At 41.0% G+C, this 24,552-nt stretch overlaps 3 protein-coding genes and 1 non-coding gene across 4 annotated transcripts; 3 read left to right on the forward strand and 1 right to left on the reverse strand.

The window, feature by feature from the left end:
• Positions 1 to 4,579: 4,579 nt before the first annotated feature.
• On the forward strand, positions 4,580 to 5,583 carry LOC103122830 (olfactory receptor 56A4). Its single transcript, XM_007533451.1, has one exon. The coding sequence runs from the start codon at positions 4,620 to 4,622 to the stop codon at positions 5,559 to 5,561; it is 942 nt and encodes a 313-aa protein (XP_007533513.1). The 5' UTR covers positions 4,580 to 4,619; the 3' UTR covers positions 5,562 to 5,583.
• Positions 5,584 to 13,983: 8,400 nt separating this feature from the next.
• LOC103122903 (olfactory receptor 56A3-like) lies at positions 13,984 to 14,925 on the forward strand. Its single transcript, XM_007533519.1, has one exon. It carries the CDS (start codon positions 13,984 to 13,986, stop codon positions 14,923 to 14,925), a length of 942 nt encoding a protein of 313 aa, XP_007533581.1.
• Positions 14,926 to 22,729: 7,804 nt separating this feature from the next.
• Positions 22,730 to 22,854, reverse strand: LOC132534212 (small nucleolar RNA SNORA17). The gene has a single exon (XR_009545884.1). It is a non-coding gene; the product is annotated as a small nucleolar RNA SNORA17 (small nucleolar RNA).
• Positions 22,855 to 23,182: 328 nt separating this feature from the next.
• LOC132534085 (olfactory receptor 56A3) lies at positions 23,183 to 24,313 on the forward strand. Its single transcript, XM_060177514.1, has one exon. The coding sequence runs from the start codon at positions 23,183 to 23,185 to the stop codon at positions 24,131 to 24,133; it is 951 nt and encodes a 316-aa protein (XP_060033497.1). The 3' UTR covers positions 24,134 to 24,313.
• The last annotated feature ends 239 nt before the right edge of the window (positions 24,314 to 24,552 follow it).

A 24,552-nucleotide genomic window follows, 5' to 3' on the forward strand; every position in this document is an offset into this window, starting at 1 on the left:
GCGCTTTGCACCACGTACGCTTAACCCGCCGCGCTACCGCCCAACTCCCAAAGAATGTGTAGCTCCACGCCATACCCACCACCAAAGCTGTGTGTCCCCACCCTCCCACCTTCCAAAGATAACCACCACAATTGTCACAAGCCTTCAAAAGAGTTTTCTTGCTTCTGTTTTTTCTCTTTTTGATCTTTTAAAATATTTATATATTATTGGATAGAGACAGAGAGATATTGAGAATTCTCCCTAGACAGGGAGAAGAAGATAGAGAGACAGAGACACCTGCAATACTGCTTCACTACTCATGAAGCTTTCTTCCTGCAGGTGAGTAGGGACTAGGGGCTTGAACCTGTGTTATTGCTCACTGTAATGTGTACAGTTTAACCAGGTATGCCACCACTGGGCCTCACCACTTCTGTATGTGTTTTTTTTCCAAGTTCATGTTTCCAAGTTCAGATCTCTAGATTCCACATATGAGTGGGGTTTTACTATTTTCTAATAGGAATAATATGACACATTATGAACTTGATAAAATCTTATTGATATCTTTTCTAATTAAATTTTGATCTCCTTCTCTAAGAAGGCAGAAATAATTCTTCAGTATCCTATATATTTAGTACATAGTGCAATGCATTGTATATGGTAGCGTCAAAATATGTGCTTAATAAAAAAATGAAGAAAGAATTTTACCCCTCATGTTTGACAATTCCGTTTGGTGCTCCCAAGTCCTTACAGTCTCACCCAGAAGTTTTTGGTAGAGAAGTGGAGGTAGTAACAGGAGAGTAATTAGTATGGCTGGAGGTGAGATTGCATTTAGCAGACATTTCTTCTATGATGTCTTTTTCTCCAGAATTTGTGAGTAGAATGTGAGGTCCAAAACTAGATTTTGTGTCTAGCGACTAAAGGATATTATGCTTAGCCTGAGAATCTCTGTCCTAGGAAGTGTCGGAAAACTTTCAAAGAGGAAGCTCATATGGTGACCATACTGGTGATAGTGTCACTTGCCTTCCGAACAAAGCAATGCCAAGTGCTGTTCTATAAAAGGTGAGCGTTGAGTGAGATCATCCCATATTCATCCTTCTGTTGCTGATTTATCTCACTTAATATGATATCTTTGAGCTCCTTCCAAGATGGGGTAAAGAAGGTGAACTCATCATGAACCAGAGACTTTGGAGGCTCAGGAATAAGAGTCTCTTTGCATAACCATTATGTCATCTACCCTGTTCACATTTCTCTAATCTCACTCATAGACAGAAGTTGAAAAAAAAGACCAAAAGGGAAAAATCAAAGCAGAACTTGGACTGGAGTTGGTGTATTTCACCAAAGTAAAAGACTCTGGGATGGTGGGGAGGGTTCAGGTCCTGAAACATGAAGGCAGAGGAGAGCCTAGTGGGGGTTGTGTTGTTATGTGGAAACGCTGTGCATGTACAAACTATTGTATTTTACTGTTGACTGTAAACCATTAATCCTCCAATTAAGAAATTAAAAGTAATAATAATAAACTATAAAATAATAAAAAGGTGAGCATTGATAATAATTGCACTACATAGTAAGCAAAGCTTAGGCAAAGAAGAGTCGTGAAGGTCATATCTGGAACATGAAACCACATGTGTAATAAAGCTATTCCAGAGATTTTTGTGGAACCAGACAACTGAATTGTCAATTCAGTTCCTTCTCCACAGTTTTTTTTTTTTAACTGGGGGATTAATTTTTTAAAAATATTTATTTACTTATTTCCTTTTGTTGCCCTTGCTGTTGTATTATTGTAGTTATTATTGATGTCATCACTGTTGGATAGGACAGAGAGAAATGGAGAGAGGAGGGGAATACAGAGAGGGGGAGAGAAAGACAGACACCTGCAGACTTGCTTCACTGCCTGTGAAGCAACTCCCCTGCAGGTGGGTGGGGGATTAATGTTTTACAGTTGACAGTAAACACAATAGTTTGTACATGCATAACATTTCTAATTTTTCCATACAACAATACAACCCACACTAGGTCCTCTGCCATCCTGTTCCAGGACCTAAACTACAGTTTTGTTTTGTTTTTTTATAAAAGATTTTTCCTTTAAAAATTATTTTCACTCAGTGCCCTTACATTTCTTTCCCAGGGTTTCCTATTCTTTATTGAGGTTGGGCAATTCTCAGGCTTGGTCACTCCTGCCATCACTCTACTAACAATGTTGAATTGAGTCTCTCTAAATACACTCACATGGGAAATAGATCAGAAAATGTCACGGTCCATGACTCTAACAAAGACACCAATCCCTGTGAGCAATGGAGAGGGCAGAGTCCCAATGGACCCAGAGACTATAAAATCAACTCCAAAGCCTTGGAGGGTAGAGTATATTTGCTTTTTTCCCCAACAGTCAGAAACAGGAGTTGTACAACTTTTTCCAAGCAGGAGCTGGTGTTTCTCAAATTGGGACCAAGAAAAAATTGAGGAAGGAGATCCTGAGAATAGAAGAGTCCAGGCTCCTGCTATGAAAAGAAAATGGAACATTTTCAATAATACCCCATGCCCAATGTGGATGTAAGCCCAGCACAGTCACTTAAATCCTGGAATAAGGGTGAGTTGCAATTACCCAGGTTTGAGCCTAGCCCCCAGTGCATTGTGTGTGTGTGTGTGTGTGTGTGTGTGTGTGTGTGTGTGTGTGTGTGAGAGAGAGAGAGAGAGAGAGAGAGAGAGAGAACTTGGTGTTTTAACATCTTTTCCTCTCCCTCTCCATCTTCTTCTTCTCCTTCTCCTTCTCCTTCTCCTTCTCCTCCTCCTCCTCCTTCTTCTTCTTCTCCTTCTTCTTCTCCTTCTTCTTGCTGTTGTTGTTTTTCTTCTTCTCCTTCTCTCTTTCTAATTTCTTTCTGTCTGAAAAAAATCAACCCACACCAGTCAAGCCCTAGTGACCAAAAAAAAAAACAAAAAACAAAAAACCTGTGGAAGGGATCCAAGGTTATTATATTGGCAGCTGAGCTTGATTTAATCTAGTCTGTAGGCCCCAAATTTCTAGATTCAATGACTGCCACCCACATCATGGAGAAAATAAGGAGATTCTGTACTTATTTGGGGTCAGAACACTACTTTCTGCACTTGTGTAAATTCTCCTTTGAGCCTAAGAGACAATTCCTCTTTTACTAGAAAATCATTGATGAGCTTGGATCTTCTATTATAAATTTAATTAATTTAAGTTTTATCTGACTTTTCTGTTCATTATTATTTAAGACCAAAAAAAAAAAAGAAAGAAAAACCACTAACTCCATTCCTTTGTGAATTTCAGCTTGTACGCACAAACTAACAGAATTGTGCTGCCAGTTCAAACTAAAACCTATGTTAGCCAATAGTTCCTGATGATCACATGACTGGAGCATTGCAGCATTGCTGAAAAGGAAAAGAAAACTCAAGTTCAAACCCCACCCCTACTTGAAGGAGGGAAGTTTCATGAACAATAAAGCAGTGTTGCAGGTGTCTCTCTGTCACTCTGTGTCCCTCTTTACCTCCCCTCTTTGCTCTCAAGTTCTCTCTGTCTTATCAATAAAAAGTAAGAAAAAAGGAAGAGAAAAAACCTAGAGGCTCATCGACAGAGGATGGGGTAAAGAAGTAAATTCTGTACCTATAAAGTGAAATCTTCTCCAGAGCAGAAAGAATTATTGTGCTGTGATGGGATCAAAGCTGTCCTACCTCTAATCTAATTATTTCTTAAAGAATCTCTCCTTCTTAGGACCAGGTGGTGACACACCTGGCTAATCACACATGTTCAAATGAGCAAGGACACGGTTTGAGCTCCTGGTCCTCACACACCTGCAAAGGGGAAGCTTCACAAGTAGTGAGGCCGGTCTGTAGGTGTCTCTCTGTTTCTCTCCTCTATCTCCTCCTTCCCCTCAATTTCTGGTTATCTATATCAAATTAATAAAGATAATAAAAATGAAAAAATAAGAACTTCTCCTTCAGAGGAGAGATGAGAACTTTTCCAGACTCTCCATGGAATGAATTAAAAAGAGAACACTCTATATAGAGTGTATCTTCTGAGTTCTGAAGGAAGAAGGGCTTTGATAAGTAACTGTGCTTGCCAGGGCTGTTTTGTATAGTGGTTGGAAATAGGGCCTCTAAGACACAGTTCTGATATAATCACATACTTGCTCCCTAACTTTGATCAAACTTGTACATGCTTGTATAAGTGAAATTAGTAAAGCAATGTTATTTACCCAAGCATTTTACAGAAATATGAAATCATATTATGGACATAAAGCTTCCAACATCATACCTAGCAAATGGAAAGTACTCAGACAAAAGTCTTCAGTGAAGGATGATGGTGGTGAACTAAAACTTTCATTGTGAGGGACAGCAAGATAGCTCTCCTGGGTCCAAGTTTAACATGGCCCCACCCCTCCCACCCACTCCACTCCACTGGGAGAAATTTTGGTGTTGTGGTGTCTCTGTCTCTCTATTTCTACCTGAAAAATTCCAGAATGGTAGCGTTCCTGCAACAACAATAAATAAATCTTTCCTTGTGAAAGAATAAAGGCCTAAATGACAACTCCAATTCTCTCTAGAACACACTCTTCTTGTGTTGATATATATCCGGTCTTACTATTTAAGTGACTCTGAACTTCCAGTAAATCAGGATAATTTGCATGGCGTTACCCAGCAACTCCTCCACTTCTCCAGTCTCTGAATTCTTCCTCATCTGCTTCCCCAACTACCAGAGCTGGCAGCACTGGCTGTCCCTGCCCCTCAGCCTCCTCTTCCTCTTGGCCATGGGGGCCAACGCCACCCTCCTCATCACCATCCGACTGGAAACCTCTCTGCACGAGCCCATGTACTACCTGCTCAGCCTCCTCTCCCTGTTGGACATTGTGCTCTGCCTCACTGTCATCCCCAAGGTCCTGGCCATCTTCTGGTTTGACCTCAGGTCCATCAGCTTCTCTGCCTGCTTCCTCCAGATGTTCATCATGAACAGTTTCTTGACCATGGAGTCCTGCACATTCATGGTCATGGCCTATGATCGCTATGTAGCCATCTGCCACCCACTGAGATACCCATCCATCATCACCGACCAATTTGTGGCCAAGGCTAGCATATTTGTTGTAGTTAGAAATGGCCTGTGTTCTCTTCCTGTCCCAATCCTTTCTTCCCGACTCAGCTACTGTGCCGAGAACATCATCAAGAACTGCATCTGCACTAACCTGTCTGTGTCCAAACTCTCTTGTGATGACATCACTTTCAATAAGCTCTACCAGTTTGTAGCTGGTTGGACTTTACTGGGCTCTGACCTCATCCTTATTGTCCTCTCCTACTCCTTTATCCTGAGAGCTGTGCTAAGGATCAAGGCCGAGGGGGCTGCAGTCAAGGCTCTGAGTACATGTGGATCTCACTTCATCCTCATTCTCTTCTTCAGCACAGTCCTGCTGGTTCTGGTCATCACCAACCTGGCTAGAAAGAGAACCCCCCCAGATGTCCCCATCCTGCTCAACATTCTGCACCACCTCATCCCCCCAGCTCTGAACCCCATTGTTTATGGTGTGAGAACCAAGGAGATCAAGCAGGGAATCCAGAAGCTGCTGAGAAGGTTGTAAAACATAAGAAACGACTAGATCCATCTTTGAAAACTGTAAAAAAAAAAAAAAAAAGAAAGAAAGAAAGAAAAGCAGGGCTTATTTTTAAAGGATAGTTTACTCTTTAATCTTGAAGTTAGTTCTAATTATTTATTTACTTTTAATTTAGTGCTTCAGGGTAATCTTGATGTTAGTTCTAATTATTTATTTACTTTTAATTTAGTGTTCAGGGTTATTGCTGGGGCTCGGTGCCTGCAGTATGAATCCACAACTCCTGGAGACCATCTTATTTTTCCCATTGTCGTTGTTGTTGCTGGATAAGACAGAAAAAAAATGAGAAAGGAGGGGAAGACAGAGATGGGGAGAGAAGGATAGACACCTGCAGATGTGCTTCACAGCTTGTGAAGCAACCCCCCACCCCCCCCACCCCCGCCGGCAGGTGAGGAGCTGGGGGCTTGAACCGGGATCCTTGCATGGGTCCTTGCACTTCGCACTATGTGCATTTAACCCACTGTGCCACCACCCAGTCCCCTCTAATTCTTATTTTTGTACCTATGTCATCCAACAATGAAAGTTTTCCTAGGGGACCAGGCAGTGGCATGCCTGGTTAAGCACACACATTACTGTACGCAAGGACCCAGGTTCAGGTCCTCTGCTCCCCACCTGCAAGGTGAAACTTCACTAGTGGTGGAGCATAGCTACAGGTCTCTCTCTGTCTCTCTCCCTCTATCTCCTCCTCTCTTCTTAATTTGTCTCTATTCAACAATAAATCTTTTTTTTTTTTTAAAGAAGGTTTTCAGGGACCAGGCAGTGGGGCACCTGGTTAAGCGCACACACTACAGTAAGCAAGGACCCTGGTCCAAGCCCCTGGCTTGCAGGTGGGGACCTGCAAGCGAAAAACTTCACAGGTGGAGAAGAAGTGCTGCAGGTGTCTTTCTGTCTCTCTCCATCTCTATCTCCCCTTACTCTCAATTTCTCTCTGTCTCTATCCAATAATAAATAAATAAATCAATAATAATAAAGTTTTCCTCTAGGGTTTCTGTCCCCTGTTGTTCAGTAGCATCCTCTGTTTCCTGAAGTCCATGGTTTTGTGGGAATTTTCCCTCATCAAATCTTTAAGGGAAGGTCTTGCCTTAAGTCAAATAGGACTGGATTAGAGTGGGTATGTTTGTTCACTAGAGGAAATAAACTTCATAGGATATCAGTAAAGAAAGATCTTCCTGTCCTGACTTGAAGGACAGACACTCTTGTCTCTCCATCTGCCTGGCAAAGTTCTACACAACTTCAATAGTGTGGAAGGATTGCTTGAACTGTTTGATGTTTAACCCAAAACTCTTCTTGATTCAAACAATTGGAGCTGTAATTTGAATGATGGCTAATCTTTTACTGCATTCTTTGCTGTAAACCGTATAGGTTTGCACTGGGACTCTTACATTTAGATTCCTCAAGAGACTCCATCTGACTTCTTCTTGAATGAAGACTTATCTAGTTATCTAGTGAGAGAGAGAAGTTGATACTGCTCTGCCCTATGTGGTGCTAGGGATCATTCCAGAAGTCTCATACATGTACATCCTATGTTCTACCACTGAGCTATCCCCAGATCATGATTTCTTTATGACTAATACCAAGGCAACCAATTGACCTCCCAAACATGACAGTCTGAAAATCAGGGCTGTTTGAACATCAGCCTAAGTGTGCTCTAGTACTGCTATAGTTCTTGATTCCGATCAAAACTGTCTGTTTTCAGTTTTGAAGACAGAACTTACAGAGCACACTTGAGAATTCTGATTTGATCCATGATCCACTCACCAGGTGACACTGAAAACAGACAGTTTTGATCGGAATCAAGTCTCCAGTGTATAAATCTAGAATGTATATTAAGTGTACTCCTAAATATTTATGTTGGTAATATTTTAAATGTTTTTAAGTTTGTTTCCCAATTGTTTGTTTCTAGCGCATAGAAATCAGTTTGACGGGAGTCGGGCTGTAGCGCAGCGGGTTAAGCGCAGGTGGTGCAAAGCACAAGGACCGGCATAAGGATCCCGGTTCGAACCCCGGCTCCCCACCTGCAGGGGAATCGCTTCACAGGCGGTGAAGCAGGTCTGCAGGTGTCTGTCTTTCTCTCCCCCTTTCTGTCTTCCCCTCCTCTCTCCATTTCTCTCTGTCCTATCCAACAACGACAACAACAATAATAACTACAACAATAAAACAACAAGGGCAACAAAAGGAAATAAATAAAATATTTAAAAAAAAAAAAAAAAAAGAAATCAGTTTGACTTTATATGTTGATCATGTATTTTGAAATATTGATAAATTAACTTAGTAAGTTAAATAGTCTCTGAAATTTTGAAATTAGGATTTGAAATTTGAAAGGGGGATTTCCCACATATATTATCATATTTCACTTAAATAAAGGTAATTTTATTTTATTCTATCAGACTAAAGTTCTTTCTAGGGGCCAGATGTTGGAGCACCTGGTTAAGCTCACACATTAATTACCTTTATTTAAGGACCCTTGTTCAAGCCCCTGGGACCTACCTACAAGGGGAAAGTTTCACGAGTGATGAAACAGGGCTGCAGGTGTCTCTCTGTCTCTCTCCCTCTCTATCCCCCCTCTTAATTTCTCTGTCTCTATCTAATAATAAAAATAAAAATGTAATGATGGCTTATGTTAAGATTATAATGTAGATTTAATGAGACTAAATGGGTTTGATGAGCATTAGGAACATAGGATTAAAAAAAAAAGTTCTCCCACCTGCAAGGGGAAAACTTTGCAAATGGTGAAGCAGTATTGCAGGTGTCTCTCTGTCTCTCTTTCCTTCTATCTTCCCCTTCCTTCTTGATTTCTGATTGTCTCTATCCAATAAAAGTTTTTTTAAAAGTTCTTTCTACTGTCATGCTCAGGAAATACAGTACAATGTACATTAGACATGATGACAACAAATATTGCTATCTTTTCCCTAAATCTAGAGAAAGCACCATCATATATGATGTTACCACTCTTAGTAAAGTGTTTATTTCCTACAAATGGGTATTAAATAGATATAAATATTAGATGTATGTTAAAGAGGAAAGAAACCAAGGAGGCTCTCCACCATGGTTTGAGGTTTGTCATACTTAAACTCAAAAAAAAAAAAAAAAGAGTTGGGAAGGAGGAAAATAATGATTTTCAGGAATTTTTAAGCTTTCATTCAGGAAAAAAAAAGTCAAAGCACACATAGGGAATGACACATGGGCAAAAAGGCCAAATGCTTGGGCCTCAGATCACATCAAATCAGTAGCTTTACAGTCAACAATATTTATACACCTTTCCCATATTACGGAGCCACTCTCTTCCCTGATCCAGCTTTCTGGTCCTTTTCCCAGCCATGACATCATCTCCCCAGACAATAACTTGGATCCACCTGCATATCAGATTTCAGGCTCAGGAAAAAACAAATAATCACTAGTATAGCTACAGGCCCTTTGAAATATAACTAAAATATGCCTACTAGCTATCTACAAAATGGAGGACCCCTCCCCCCCAACACTTCATCTGCACTATTCTAGCCTTTAGGTCCATGATTGTTCAACAATTTGTTTGGCTTTGTGTATTAACTCTCTTTTCAGCCACCAGGTTCCCAGATGCTAGCAGGATGCAACCAGACTTCCCTGGACAGACAAACCCACCAATGTAACTTGGAGCTCAGCTTCACCAGAGCCCTCCCCACTAGGGAAAGAGAGAGACAGGCTGGGAGTATGGATCCACCTGTCAACGCCCATGTTCAGCGGGGAAGCAGTTACAGAAGCCAGACCTTCAACCTTCTACATCCCACAAAGATCTTGGGTTCATACTCCCAAAGGGTTAAAGAATAGGAAAGCTATCAGGGGAGGGGATGGGATATGGAGGTCTGGTGGTGGGAAATGTGTGAAGTTGTACCCCTCTTATCCTATGGTTTTGTGAATGTTTCCTTTTTATAAATAAAAATTTTTTTTTTTAAAAAAAGGCCAAATGGTATGAAGTTGGGCTCTTTTTTCTTTTTTTTTTTTTTCCTAAGGCCCTATCTTCACTTCCTTTCTAAACCAAGCCCCCACCTATTACAACTTCCTGATGTCTTTCTTCTCTCCTCACAGGTAAGAGAAACAAAACATCACTTCTTTTGATGTCATCCAAATTCTCAGTGAGTGGGCAAAACAAAGGTTCCTGGTCACAAAAGTTCTGGGTCCTGATGGAAATGGAGTTCAAAGCCCTCTCAGGTCCTTACCTAATATGTCTTTCTGACATATTAAAATAATCATGTTTTCCCCCTCTATCTCATTGATACACCTAATTCTATGTTAAAGCCTCCAAGATATTTCTGAAACAGCAGAAATTAAGTTTCTTATTGTTGACTTATGGTTTTTCAAAGTAAATGCTGGAGAGCCAAATTTTATTATAATTGTAGCAATAACAATAATGTAACAAATACCAAGTATTTTCCTAATGTGATCATTTATTTCTTATAACAAATACACAAATTAGGAAAGCAAAACAAATAATCCAGGCAACTTATCAAATATCAGGGATGAAAATTATTCTATTTAACCTCCAGCTATGGAGTGTTAGTCACAGACTCAGGGAATAGTTGAAAAATAATCATTATCATATTATCAGTCATATCTCCGACCTGTCAGGCATTACCAAAGTGTACTGAAAAGTAATAAGTTGGACATAGCAAATATCTTGGATTTTTATATTAAAAGTGTTACAGGAATTGGCATTTTGGAAAACATATCACTCAGGTGTCCGATTAGTAGCTCTATTGGCCATACTCACTTAAAAGTGATTGCACCGAAGCCAGGGACAGAGTGTAGAGGTAATGCACAAAGATTTTCATATCTGAACTTCCAAAGTCCTAAATTTAATCTTCAGAATTGCCCTAAGCCAGAACTGAAAGGTGTTCTGGTAAAAATAATAATATTAATTAGTTACTTTAATTTAAAGTATTTAAATAATTAAACTGATCCACGTGCTTTCAGTTACTACAGACTATTAATACAGAAGTACACATGGTTGACTTTAAATACATTTTGCCCACTTTCTATCAATAAGTTTCTGAAAAAACAGAACTCAACACCCACTGGTATTTTCTCTTGAATCCTTTAACTCAAGTGTTTTGTTTTTGTATAGTGAAATATTCTTTCATCTGCAAGGTAGAATATCCTACCTATTCAACTAGTGCAGTGATTAGTTCTGAGGCGATGCAGACCACAGAATGGGAAGAGTTGAGAGAAAACCTTTCTCCCTGAAGGATAAGAAAAGGTTTGGCTCTTGACACTGCCCATTTAAGGCCAGAAAAGCAGTCTTCCCTGGGGAAGCAGAGGAAACTGAAGCTCAAGCATAAATTCTCCATTCTGAAAGCCAGAGCGGCAGATCCAGACAGAACCTGAAATACCCATCCCTGACAGAGATAAAGATCTCCACCTAGTAAGTTTGACCCTACCAAACTATTATTATATTATACCAAAATAATAATAATAACAATAATCACCAAGCCACCACAATAATATTGGATTTCTAGTTAGAGTAGGAGTTGTGCTCAAACTGAAGTTAGTTGTGCTGCAGGAAAAACTGTAATGTGGAAGTTTGAGAAGAAGAACTTGAGGTGTGAGAGAAAGATAAACAAAGCAAAAGATGGAGAAGTCAACCAGAGGTTTCTTGGTTTCCTGGAGAGCAATGCTGTACAAATAGGTGTATAAAGATACGAGACAAAATCTTATGTAGGAGATATCTTGACAAACCTTTGTTTACTTCTTAGGGGAATATTAAGAAGCACGCAGAATTGAAAGAGTAAGAGGGTTCTGACATTCTATTTTAAAATGTCTACTGAGTCTACTACTATTGTTTTTTTGTGATTTTTTTTAAAAAAATATCTTTATTTGTTGGACAGAGCTAGCCAGAAATTGAAAGTAAGGGGAGATAGAAAGGGAGAGAAAGAGAGATGCTTGCAGCACTGCTTCACCAGCAAAGCCTTCCCCAAGTAGATGGGGACTGGAGGTTCGAACCCAGTTCCTTGTGCTTTGTAACATGTGCAGTCAATCAACCAGCCCCCAACTATTGCCTTTTTATTCCCTGAAAATACTTTCTCCGCCCTTTACTTCTCCACTTCCTTTAGCCATTCTATTCTCAGTCTAACACTTTCTACCCTCTCAGACTATTTTTCATCTATTCCACCGTTTCACACAACCATACACAACTTCTCCAGACCAAGAGATACCCTCCGCAGAAGCAAACTGTGAGAACTACTTTCCACTTGTTTTTATTTTCTCTTTCCCCTTTGTTATTGTTTTCATTTTTAGTAGATATTTATTTTATTATTTTATTGGGGGTTAATGGGCTATAGTAGGTTTTTAAAATTTTAATTAATTTTATTTATTCCCTTTTGTTGCCCTTGTTGTTTATTGTTGTTGTTATTGATGTCATCGTTGTTGGATAGGACAGAGAGAAATGGAGAGAGGAGGGGAAGACAGAGAGGGGGAGAGAAAGACAGACACCTGCAGACCTGCTTCGCTGCCTGTGAAGCGACTCCCCTGCAGGTGGGGAGCCGGGGGCTCGAACCGGGATCCTTCCGCCAGTCCTTGTGCTTTGCGCCACCTGCGCTTAACCCTCTGCGCTACCACCCAACTCCCTATAGTATGGTTTTTAACACATATTTCTCATCTCCCCCATGTCAAGTGTCCACAGAGCATTTTCACCCCAGCTTGGGTCCTTCTCCATCATCGTGCAAAAGAACCCAAGGCTCTCTGCACCCACTCCCTGCCCCTCTTTTCCCAGAGTCTTGGTTTTGGTGCAAGACACCCACTTAAGTCTGAGTGCTGTTATTATTGTTATTTTTAATATTTATTTATTTCCTTTTGTTGCCCTTGTTGTTTTATTGTTGTAGTGATTGTTGTTGTTATTGATGTCATTGTTGTTGGATAGGACAGAGAGAAATGGAGAGAGGAGAGGAAGACAGAAATATGAACACCTGCAGACCTGCTTCACCGCTTGTGAAGTGACTCCCCTGCAGGTGGGGAGCCGGGGTTCAAACCAGGATCCTAACACCAGTTCCTTGCGCTTTGTGCCACAGGCACTTAACCCGCTGTGCTACTCCCAACTCCCCCTGAGGGTTATCTGTCAGTGGTTCAGTATTTACAAGAAATCCTTTCTACAAAGTAAATTTTAATGTATTTCCTATCAATGAAATTTCAGGTAGACATGAGGAATAAAGATTAAGGATTTGATTTATTTCTGGTGCAAACCTTCATTCAAACTGTTGTAAAGCCCTATTTACATGGGAGATCACCTAGTAGTCCTCCCGCCCTGGCCCGCCTGCTCATCTGAGGCTCAATTTTGTCTTTTGCACCTGAGTTGCTTTACACAATGATAAAAAAAAAAAAAAAAACAGGAGTCGGGCTGTAGTGCAGCAGGTTAAGTGCACGTGGTGCTTCTTCTTCTAGCGTTTGCCCTTCTTCCGTAGCCAGTCAACAGCGTCAGGTTGAGCCTGATGTAAAGTTTCGAGACCTCCTTTGAATCTGGAGAGATGGCAGTCGTTGACTATGTGGGTCATAGTCTGTCTGTAGCTGCAGGGGCAGTTCGGGTAGTCTCTGGCTCCCCAGCGATGGAACATAGCGGTGCACCGGCCATGTCCTGTTCCATAGCAATTGAGGAGGGCCCAATCATAACGTGCTAGGTCAAAGCCGGGTTGACGCTTGCAGGGGTCTGTGATGAGGTTTTGGAATTGGAGTATTACACCAAAGTAAAAGACTCTGGGGTGGGTTGGTGGGTGGGGAGAATACAGGTCCATGAAAGATGATGAATGACATAGTGGGGGTTGTATTGTTAAATGGGAATCTGGGGAATGTTATGCATGTACAAACTATTGTATTTACTGATGAATGTAAAACATTAATTCCCCAATAAAGAAATAAATTATAAAAAAAATTTTTAATGTATATCTTATTTTTTAGTGCCACCATTATGGTTATTGCTGGGGCTGGGTGTCAGCACTATGAACCCACCACTCCTGGCAGCCATTTTTCTTTTTTTTTTTTTTTTCTAATTTTTCTTATATAGGACAGAGGGAAATTGAGAGATGAGGAAATAGAGAGAAAAAGAGAAAGACATCTATAGACCTGCTTCACCCCTCATGAAGCAGACTCCCTGCAGGTGAAGAGTGGGGGCTTGAACCCAGGTCCCTGAGCTTGGTAACTATGTATGCTTATCCAGGTGTGCCACCTCCCAGCCCCCTAAATATTTCTTAGATACCTCATACATCAAAAAAAAATGTTAGGTACAAGAAATGTGGGTGTATGAGGTGAGTTGTATTTTTACCCTTGTGGACCCTCCAGGATAGGTCTATAATCATCAGAGTCTATAGTAATAGACTTCTCTGTTCTCCAGCTACTCAGAGACGTCTGCTTCTCACTCCAGTCACTGCCAGTGATGCCTTACAACAGTTCCCTCTCTGTTGAAGTCTCTGAGTTCCTCCTGAATTGTTTTGTCAGGTCACCCATCTGGCAATGTGTACTGTCCCTGCCCCTCAGCCTCCTCTTTCTCTTAGCCATGGGGGCCAACGCCACCCTCCTCATCACCATCTGGCTGGAGACATCCCTGCACCAACCCATGTACTACCTACTCAGCCTTCTATCCCTACTGGACATTGTTCTCTGCCTCACAGTCATCCCAAAGGTCTTGGTCATCTTCTGGTTTGACCTCCAACCCATCAGCTTCTCTGCCTGCTTCCTCCAGATGTTCATCATGAACAGTTTCCTGCCCATGGAATCCTGCACGTTCCTGGTCATGGCCTATGACCGCTATGTAGCCATCTGCAAGCCTCTTCGCTATCCATCCATCATCACTAACCAATTTGTGGCAAAGGCTGTTGTTTTCATCCTGACCCGGAATGCATTTCTCACTGCACCTATCCCCATTCTCTCTGCCCAGCTCCAGTACTGTGGGAAAAATATCATTGAGAACTGTATCTGTGCCAACCTCTCTGTGTCCAAGCTCTCTTGTAATAATGTTGTCCTTAACAAAATCTACCAGTTGATTGTAGCCTGGACTCTTCTGGGCTCTGACCTCATCCTCATCTTTCTTTCCTATACGTTTATTCTCCGAGCTGTTCTTAGACTGAAGGCAAAGGGGGCAGCAGCCAAAGCTCTGAGCACTTGTGGCTCTCATTTCATTCTCATTCTCTTCTTTAGCACTATCCTGTTGGTTTTTATATTTACTCATATGGCTAAGAAAAAAGTTTCTCCTGATATCCCTGTCTTACTTAATGTCCTGCATCATGTAATTCCAGCAGCTCTCAATCCCATTGTGTATGGGGTACGAACCCAGGAGATTAAACAAGGGATCTGGAAATTACTAAGGAAGGGTGGATGACAGCAGAAAGTAATTATGATCTTGATTTGCTTTTCTTGATCAAGAATTTGCAGAATCACACTTGGAAGAGACTGAGAGAAATGCAGTCTTAATATTTCTTCTCTCTGCACATGCCAGATGATATGAGTAGCACGGTTTCCCTCGTACCCAGAGTCACATCTTCCTGCTTACCAGTCTCTGGTTTCCAAGCAAAAACTAAGGATATAGATGTATAATTAATCACTACCCTACCCAGACCGGCAGCTATGGATTTTGATGAGTTAAACACCAAACCTAATTTTCTGTTCATGCAAAAAAAAAAAAAAAAAAAAAAGGTGGATCAAAGCCAGTGGAAGTGAAAAATACTTACAGATGTGTGTGGTCAGTGGGAATTATCAGTATGCAATGATAGTGGAATGACTTCAAAAATAACTTTTAAAATTTTAAAGTAACTGTGGAAAAAAATGAAATAACCACTACAATTTAACATTTCCCTTCAAGCACTCAAAATACATTTCTTGAAAGCTATTTTGTACCTCACATAGAACTATAAAGTGGAAATCCAACATAAATAAATCTTGGTAATATGACTCAAAGCACATGGATTAATGGATAAGCAAAAATATATAAAAAATCAATTGCATTAAAGTGTTACAGGTTCAGTTTGAAACATTTAAAGTGCTTTGGAAGACCAGAAGACAATAAACTTTTTCTCTAAATGAATTCAGAAAGCTACATATGAACAGTGGGATAATAAGTATGCAGAATAAAAAGAGAAGATCAGATTAGGGAATTGAATCACCTTGGTCCAAAACCTACAAGCATAATTCTCTGTAACATCTCTATTCCACATAATGTCAACTCTATCCTTTTTTTTTTTTTTTCTCAATACATTAGATGTGTGTCTGTGTTCTTCTCAAAAACATCCACTAATTCATTAGGAAGCCTCATCAAAATTATAATTTCACCATTTCTCCCCATCTGTCATCTCAAAGCTCTGCCACCTTTCCCCCAAATCTAGATTATTGTAGCAACCTCCTGTAAGAGAATGGAGCTTGGGTTTTTGTTTGTTTGGCTTCTCAGTTTTGTGTTTGTTTGTTTGTTTTGCTTCTGAACTTGTTTTCCACAGCCAAGGCAAAATACAGTAGCCATTTAAAGTACCAGTTTAAAATAGAAATCTGGTTTCATGTCACCATTGTAACAAAAGCTCTGCACAGCTTCATGACTTGTTCTGAATAAAACATAAAATCCTTAATAAAATAAAACAAAGCCAGGCGGTAGTGCAGCAGGTTAAGCCACATAGCATGATGCACAAGGACCTGCTTAAGGATCTGGGTTTGAGCCCCTGGCTCCCCACCTGCAGGGCGGGGGTCGCTTCACAAGCGGTGAAGCTGTATGCTGGTATCTTTCTTTCCCCCTCTCTGTCTTCTCCTCTGTCTCGGTTTCTTACCATCCTAGCCAACAACGATAGCAACAATAACAATAATGATAAACAAGGTCAACAAAAGGGAAATACAGCCTCCAGGAGCAGTGAATTCGTAGTGTAAGCACCGAGCCCCCGCAATAACCCTGGAGGAAAAAAAAAATCCTTACAAAGGCTTAAAAGCCCCTATAAAATCTCAGCCCTCAAGTGATGGTACAGCTGGTTGACTGCACACACCACTATGAGCAAAGGCCCAAGTTAAACCTTTGGTCCCCGCCTGCAGAGGGAACGTTTTATGAACAGTGGGACAAGTCTGTGGATGTCTTTATCTCACTTTCTCTACTTTTCCCACCCCTCTCAATTTCTCGTTATTCTGCCAAATAAAAATTTAAAAGACCCTTGTTCAGCAGGGAAGCTATTACAGAAGCCAGACCTTCCACCTTCTGCATCCCACAATGACCTTGGGTCCATACTCCCAGAGAGATAAAGAATAGGAAAGCTATCAGGGAAGGGGATGGGATACCAAGAGCTGGTGGTGGGAATTGTGTGGAGTTGTACCCCTCTTATCCTATGGTTTTGTCAATGTTTCCTCTTTATAAATAAATTTAAAAAATGGCAAAGAAAGAAAGAAAGAAGAAAAAAAATAGTTGACAGGAGCAGTGGATTTACAGTGCCAGCTCTGAGTTTTTTAATTGCCTGGTGGCAATGGAAAAAAAAATTGTTTTAACCAAACCTTCACCTACCTAGCCACCACCCACTTCTGTCTACTCAGTGTAAACTACCTTCCAGCAGTTTCTCAAAGTGAGAAACAAACAAAACCCATTAAATTTCTACTTCCTCTGGAAATTTTACTTACTATTACTCTGTCTACATTAACTCTCCTCCTGAGAACCATTGGGTCTCCTGGCCACTGTATTTAAAACAGTATCCAAGAACATTCTCCTAAACATAAACATTTTTTTTAATGCCTTCTCTATTTACTCTTCATTTAGCACGACCTAATTATCACAAATGTTACTTCTTTATTTTCTTTAGCATGAAGAAAGGAATTTTTGTCTGTTGTACCCACTACTAAATACCTAGAATGTGTTTAATATATATAAATGTTTTAGAATAAATCACTGAACATGTAGTATTAATTAGAAATATAATTCAGACAAAATTGGTAGATTGTGGGGAGGTCAAAGAGATACCAAAAGTGACCATGTCAGATTAGTATTAGAGACTCAAAAGTAGAATCTAGGGGCCAGGTGGTGGTGCACCAAGTCAAGTACACATGTTACAATATGCAAAGACCTAGGTTCGAGCCCCTGCTCCCCACCTACAAAAGGAAAGCTATGCAAGTAGTGAAGCAATGCTGTAGGTATCTGTCTCTCTTCCCCTCTACCTCTCCTTCCCCTCTCTATTTCTGACTGTCTCTATCCAATAAATGAAGTTAATAAAAAAAAATTTAAGTAGAATCAATTTATTTTAAAAAGTTACGTGACAGAATTACAAATTTTCATAGCTGGTATGACTATATCAGTTTATACTATAACTTTGTAGCTTCTACTCTTGACAGTATAAGCTGCAAAGAGATATTAATACATGTTTTATAAGACAATGCTTAAAAAAGGGGGAGGTAAAAAATATGCCTTTGTGATCCTGTGGAATATCCCTTAAGGGAAATTTACACAGAAAACTCAAAGTTCCCAAAAGGCACAGTCCCAGAGGCACTGGACTTATAACTAGCTCCAGATACTTGGGGAGCTAACCAGAGGCTTGCTCTCCCTGGACCTCAGGCCCATGCTACAAATCGTGAGCGTCAGTAGAGGTTGCCTGAGAGGCAGCTACACCAAGATTCAGCAGAAGACAGTAGACCATTTCTTCAGTCCAGATTGTGATCCTTGCCAATCCTGGGTCATAGTGCTGAAATCCTTTAAAAACGGGTTAGTAGAGACTACATCCTCTCTTGGCTCAGGGGGCACAAGCTAGAGTCTGTACTCTGAGACCTTCTCTCATTTGCTTTCCTTTTGCTCAGCCTCCTCTCATGTTTTACTTGGTGTGACAGAGAATGAGACAAGCTGGAGTTAAAAGTTGATGACTGGGTGCTGGTGGTGCTCTGAGTTCCAGAAAATCTGGGGAGTGATTCAGCAGTTGAGCATCTGCCTTGTATGTGTAAGTTGCTAGGCTTAGTTTAGCCTCCACACTACAGGAGAACAACAAAGATAAAATGGGACTCCATGAATAATGGAACGATGTTTTCACCGTCCCTCTGTCTCTCTTCCTCTCTGCCCATCTCTATTTTTTGTCTACTCTCCCTTTGTTTGTGTATCACTATCTTTATCTATGCCTCTATCTCACATTCCCACAAAAATAAAAGAAAAACTGGGGTTTCCACTAGGAATATGGAACTTAGGAAACTTCAAGGCGAAGATGTGCCTGCACGTGACGGAATCCTGGGATAGGAGTTGAACTGAGTGTGTGTTGACATCACAGCTGAGCACAAAGACCACAGTTGTAGGTTTCTGCAGCTAAGAAAATAGTTTCTCTGGTATTTCAGCTCAATATACAGAATTTCCATAAGCTACTGCTACCCAAACAGGAACCTATGCCCAGATCAGTGACGTATCTGTTGCTGGATGCACTCAATGAGAAAAATTGAGTTGAGGAAAAAAACGCATGGAGTTTACGAAAAAGAAAAATAAGAAAATAAGTCCAAATGTATATTAGAGACTCCTAGGAGATTGCCATTTAGAGAGTAAACCCAGGCAGGAAGTAAGAGTAAGCACAAAATAACAGTGGAATTTTCAACAAGGGCAACAAAATGGGGAAAAAAATGGCCTCCAGGGGCAGTGGATTTGTTGTGCAGGCACCAAGCCCCAGTGATAACCATGCAGACAAAAGAAAAAGTGGGGTACGGGAACTTGTATTGAGTCCTAACTGGTAGGAAGCAAGAGTCAGAACAAAAAGTAGAAAGAAAATGACTGAAGAGTCCAGACTGCTGAAAAATGACCAGTGGCACTGAGTGTACAGGAGGACTGTGTTGGAAACACCTAAAAGCATATAGAGGCGAATTCCAGAGCCACCCAGATAACTTGCCTGGATAGTGTGCCTACTTTGTTCAGTTTGAAAAGGATGTTTCCAACCCTGTAGAAATCTTGTTCAGTTCTGGTTCATGGTGTTTATGAAAGCTTCCTTTCTAGCCTGCTCCCACTCCAAAACTTCTTTTATATCAAATTCCATTTTCAAAACTATTAATTGTGTCATGTCTCTTTTTAGAGGGTTGGTGTGGTAAGTATGTGGTCACAGATTTGCTTATTAGGTTCATAGAAACTACTCCAGACTAACCCACAGCATTCCTATTAGCACACTCTAGAAGAGATGGATAAAGACTGTAAGATGAAAGTTGCTTTGTTTTTAATATAGTGATAACAAAAATGTATGTCTGAGGATATTGGGCTATTAAGTAGTAGACTACCCTAGACTGCTTGAGCGCAGTCCTCAGTAAGTAGTAAGATCTCTAAATGAGTATGTGATCTTATATTAGTCAGCCTGATGAGAAACAAACAAGGTGACCTTCAAACTGCTGATGAAAACTGGTCTCCTACCACAAAAACAACATGAGCAGAGACTTTCTATGTGTGGACAGATGTATGTTCAATGGATTGAAACAATGGATTGTGGTCATGAAAATGACCACAGAAAAATTGGCATATACCTTCTTTGGACTCTAAGTAGATGTTTTTTAGCTTAATTACTCACTCCTGGCCAAGAGATAAAACAGAAACAGAGTGAAGGAGAGATAACACAGTGCTTATGCTAAGAGACTCCCATGCCCCAAGGGTCCAAAGCCAACAGGCAGAGCCAAGCCAGGCAGCACTCCCTGGCCCTGTGAGTTTCTAAACAAATCCCATTTGTACTCCATGGGTTCTGAGGCAATTATTCACCTTGTCTCCCAGTTCATCAGGAGAACAATGTGGAAGGCTCCCACTTTACAGCCCCACCTCTAGACCACTAGGAGTGTTTGTCTTCTCCTGAGTTTCTCAGTCAGATCTCTGCCCCCCCCTCCCCATGTCAGCACAGGGCTTCCCCACTGCTGCTCCAGCCTCCAAGGGACAGTAGCAATGGAGACTGGAGACTCACAGTTGCATTTGGTGAGCCAAAAGGGAGTCCTCTCCTGCCTTCAGCAGTCTTTTTGTTGATAAAAACAGACTGGAGGTGGTGCCTCAACTGGCAAAATGCTTGGCTGTTATGCTCTGGAGTCCATATGGGTTTTCAGCCCAGGAATCTCACCTTAAGCTCCTTGCTGCCCAGGAGCAACAGGTGTTTGCACTCATCCTTAACTTGGTGGGTTCCCAAAGTCATCTGAATCTTGGCACAATCTCAGGTGATCCTCTTTGCTATTCCTAGTGGGAAGTGCCTTCTCGGGACTCTTATTTCACAATTCACAGAGGGGAGAAACTGCGACTTTTTTGTCTTTGTAGTATACTTTTGTATAAATGAAGGAACCGCATCAATTATTCACTCTGTTTTTCTCCAGCCAGTTTGATTTCCCCCGTCAGACTTAGTCCTTCTGTATTCTCTCACAGCCATTTCTTAAAGAGACTTCCATTACTTACGACATTTGTCTTTATGATTCATTGTCCATAGGCTAGTTAATTTTTTACCTCTTAAAACAGTTCTTGTTTAATTTTGTGATTCTAGTACTGGCAAAATTTCATGGGGGAAAAGGTTAAATAATAAAAGTATTGTGTGCACTTAGCCAAGTGCACCTCCGCCCAGCCCCAGAATAATAAAAGTATAAAAGCAACCATGAACTAACACTCCGAAGCTAAGAAGGTTCCCTAGCTCATTGTATTGAAGGTAGGAAGGGAAAATAGAAGATACGAAGACTTTAAACAAAGATATCATCTATAAAGCACCTTCAGTACTGAAATCAGAAGAACCAGTATTTTACCATGTTTAATGAGAAATGACACTGCCTCAAAGCTAAGTGGAATTACTCATTTCCCTTTTGAGAATGTTTCTTCCACATATTAAGAATCCTCCAAATACAAAGATATGAGAATTAGAAAAACAAATCAATTTCTTGGCAGGATTCAAAGTCCAAAAAGAAAATGAATTTTTAGACAAAATTTAAATGTAATTTAATTTTAGTATGACTTTGGATCTAACCTTGTGAATATGCTGAATACTTTAATGCCTAAGGTTCTAGAGGTTCCAGATTCAATTTCCTCTCTCTCTCTCTCTCTCTCTCTCGTTTTAGCCTCCAATAGATGGGGCTTGGTGTCAGCACTACAAATCCACCATTCCTGGCAGCCTTTTTTTTCTTCTGTTTTATTCAATAGGACAGAGAAAAATAGAGTGAAGAGGGGTGGATAGAAAGGGAAAGATAAGAATCTGCAGACCTGCTTTGCCACTCATGAAACATCCCTGATGCAGGAGGGAGCAAAGGCTTGAACCCAAGTCCATCTGTATAGTTCTGTGAGCGCGAAACAGGGTTTGCCATTGCCTGCCCAGGTTCAATTCTCTATACTATCATAAGCCAGAGCTAAGCAGTGGTCTGGTAGAAAAACAATATATATCTTTAATTTTAGCATAAAACTCTTTTAATCTTAAAAAAATAAGTACAGTTTAATGATCAAAGAGGAATATGGCATAAAGAACTAGGGACATTTACCAGTCCCTACTTACCACCAAGTTCTGGTGCTGACCTGAGTATAGTAAACTGAAGATTTGGTAGTCTCTGTGTGGTCATTTTACAAAAGAAGAAACCTAGAAGTGCGAATTGAGAGACTTGCGTGCCACACAAAAAAATTAATAATAATAATTTTTTTCATAGAAGTCAGGCGTTTATTTTCAAGTTTCACAAAATCCCTTTCTTTAATTTCACTTTTGGGAACTAAATACACCCGGCTCTCTCCCAGATTCATGAACTAGGAGAGCAGTGGGGGAGTGCTCAGTGCTATGAGGCCTTGGGCTTGATCAGCTGTGGATCCCCATGATTGTGTTAACACCTCTGGAGGATGCCCAGTAGCTTTCCAGCATGTTCCTGGTCTCTTGACATCTGCTACCAGGTTGAGGATGGTGTACTGGTCTGTCTGGTAATGTCAACACACTATTTGATGATTAGGTCTCTCAGATGATCTACTAACACCACCTCTGATGCTGGGCTGGTTGGTAACCTGGGTGTGAATAGAGGTCAGACATTCCATAAGGTCATTGTCACAAGCTAACAGTCACCTTCCCCTTGAATGGTGAGCCATGACTTCATCAAAAAGGATGGACACCACTCTTCAGGTCACAGTGTTGCCTCGAGATTTGAGGGCAGGCAGGAACTAAGCAAGAATGAGAGCTTTTTTACACCATAGGACTCAGGTCACCAATCAACACGCAGTAACAGGCCAGACCGCTGTGTTGACTGTCAGGCTATCAATCACCCAGTGAGCACAGAGCACTGCACTTAGACAAGATTCTCTTCTATCTGCCACCTAATGACACACATGTGACACAGCAGTCACATCTGTAATGCCTCTAGTGGCAGGGATAATTATTATTATCTAAGTAGTATAGCTTTCTCCTTTTAGTTTGTGTCTAATTCTATGAAAAACAAAGGAACAAGTCAAATATGCATAAACAAAACCTACTACCTCACTCTCTATACTATCTATTACTATCTAAAGTAATAGTTATATCCAATGACATGACACAATAAATAAACATGTTTCTTTGGCTCTAGACAACCTGCTGGTATCCACAAGTTCCACCTAGATAAAACAAATCATTTTGAATCCCTATATGTTGAATCACTAGCATTTTTTATCCAAATTTTACAGATCACCTAAAGAAATCTACAGAAATACATGACAAGACATGGCAAAACCACAAAATGCCACCCTCTCAGCTGAGGTTTCAGACTTCATCCTGAATTGTTTTGTCAGGTCTCCTGGCTGGCAATTCTGGCTGTCTCTACCTCTCAGCATCCTCTGTGTCCTGGCCATGGGGGCCAATGCCACCCTCCTCACCACCATCTGGTTAGAAGCCTCCTTGCACCAGCCCATGTACTACCTGCTCAGCCTCCTCTCCCTGTTGGACATCGTGCTCTGCCTCACTGTCATCCCCAAGGTCCTGGCCATCTTCTGGTTTGACCTCAGGTCCATCAGCTTCTCTGCCTGCTTCTTCCAGATGTTCATCATGAATTGTTTCCTAGCCATGGAGTCTTGCACATTCATGGTCATGGCCTATGACCGTTATATAGCCATCTGCCACCCACTAAGATACCCATCTATCATCACTGATCAATTTGTATCCAAGGCTGCCATCTTCATTTTGACAAGAAGTGTCCTTCTTGTAGTGCCCATTCCCATTCTCTCAGCACGGCTCAATTACTGTACGAGAAATATCATTGAGAACTGTATCTGTGCCAACATGTCTGTCTCCAGGCTCTCCTGTGATGATGTCACCATCAATCGTGTCTACCAATTTGCTGGTGGCTGGACCCTGCTAGGATCTGACCTCATCCTCATCTTCCTCTCCTATACCCTCATACTGAGAGCTGTGCTAAGACTCAAGGCAGAGGGCGCAGTTGTCAAGGCCCTAAGCACATGTGGTTCCCACTTCATCCTTATCCTTTTCTTCAGCACCATTCTTCTGGTTTTTGTCCTCACTCATGCAGTGAAGAAGAAAGTCCCTCCTGATGTGCCAGTCTTGCTCAACGTTCTCCACCATGTCATCCCTGCAGCCCTCAACCCCATTGTTTATGGAGTCAGAACCCAGGAGATCAAGCAAGGAATTCAGAGATTACTGAAGAAAGTATGGTATTAAAAGCAACTGGATCTCTACCTGCCTACAACATTATGACTTATAAACAAGTGAGTGACAAATCTCGCTGAACCCCCTAACTCAGAGACCAAAGATTAAAGAGAAACACAAATTAAATTCTGAAATAATTTCTTCATTCTTCAAATTCTGATGCTCCTTCTTACAAAAAAAAAAAAAACTGGTTATTTCTGTACCTTCAAAATGTTTTCTTGGGGGGCCGGGTGGTAGCGCAGTGGGTTAAGCGCACATGGAGCAAAGCACAAGGACCGAGAGTATGGATGCTGGTTTGAGCCCAGGCTCACCACCTGAAGGCGAGTGGCTTCATGGGCCGTGAAGAAGGTCTGCAGGTGTCTGTCATTCTCTCCTCCCCCTTAGAGGTCATCTGGAGATCAGTGTAGAATAACAGCATGGAGCCTTACATC

The sequence above is a fragment of the Erinaceus europaeus genome, chromosome 17 (genome assembly GCF_950295315.1).
Source record: "Erinaceus europaeus chromosome 17, mEriEur2.1, whole genome shotgun sequence".
Classification (NCBI taxonomy): Eukaryota; Metazoa; Chordata; class Mammalia; order Eulipotyphla; family Erinaceidae; genus Erinaceus; species Erinaceus europaeus.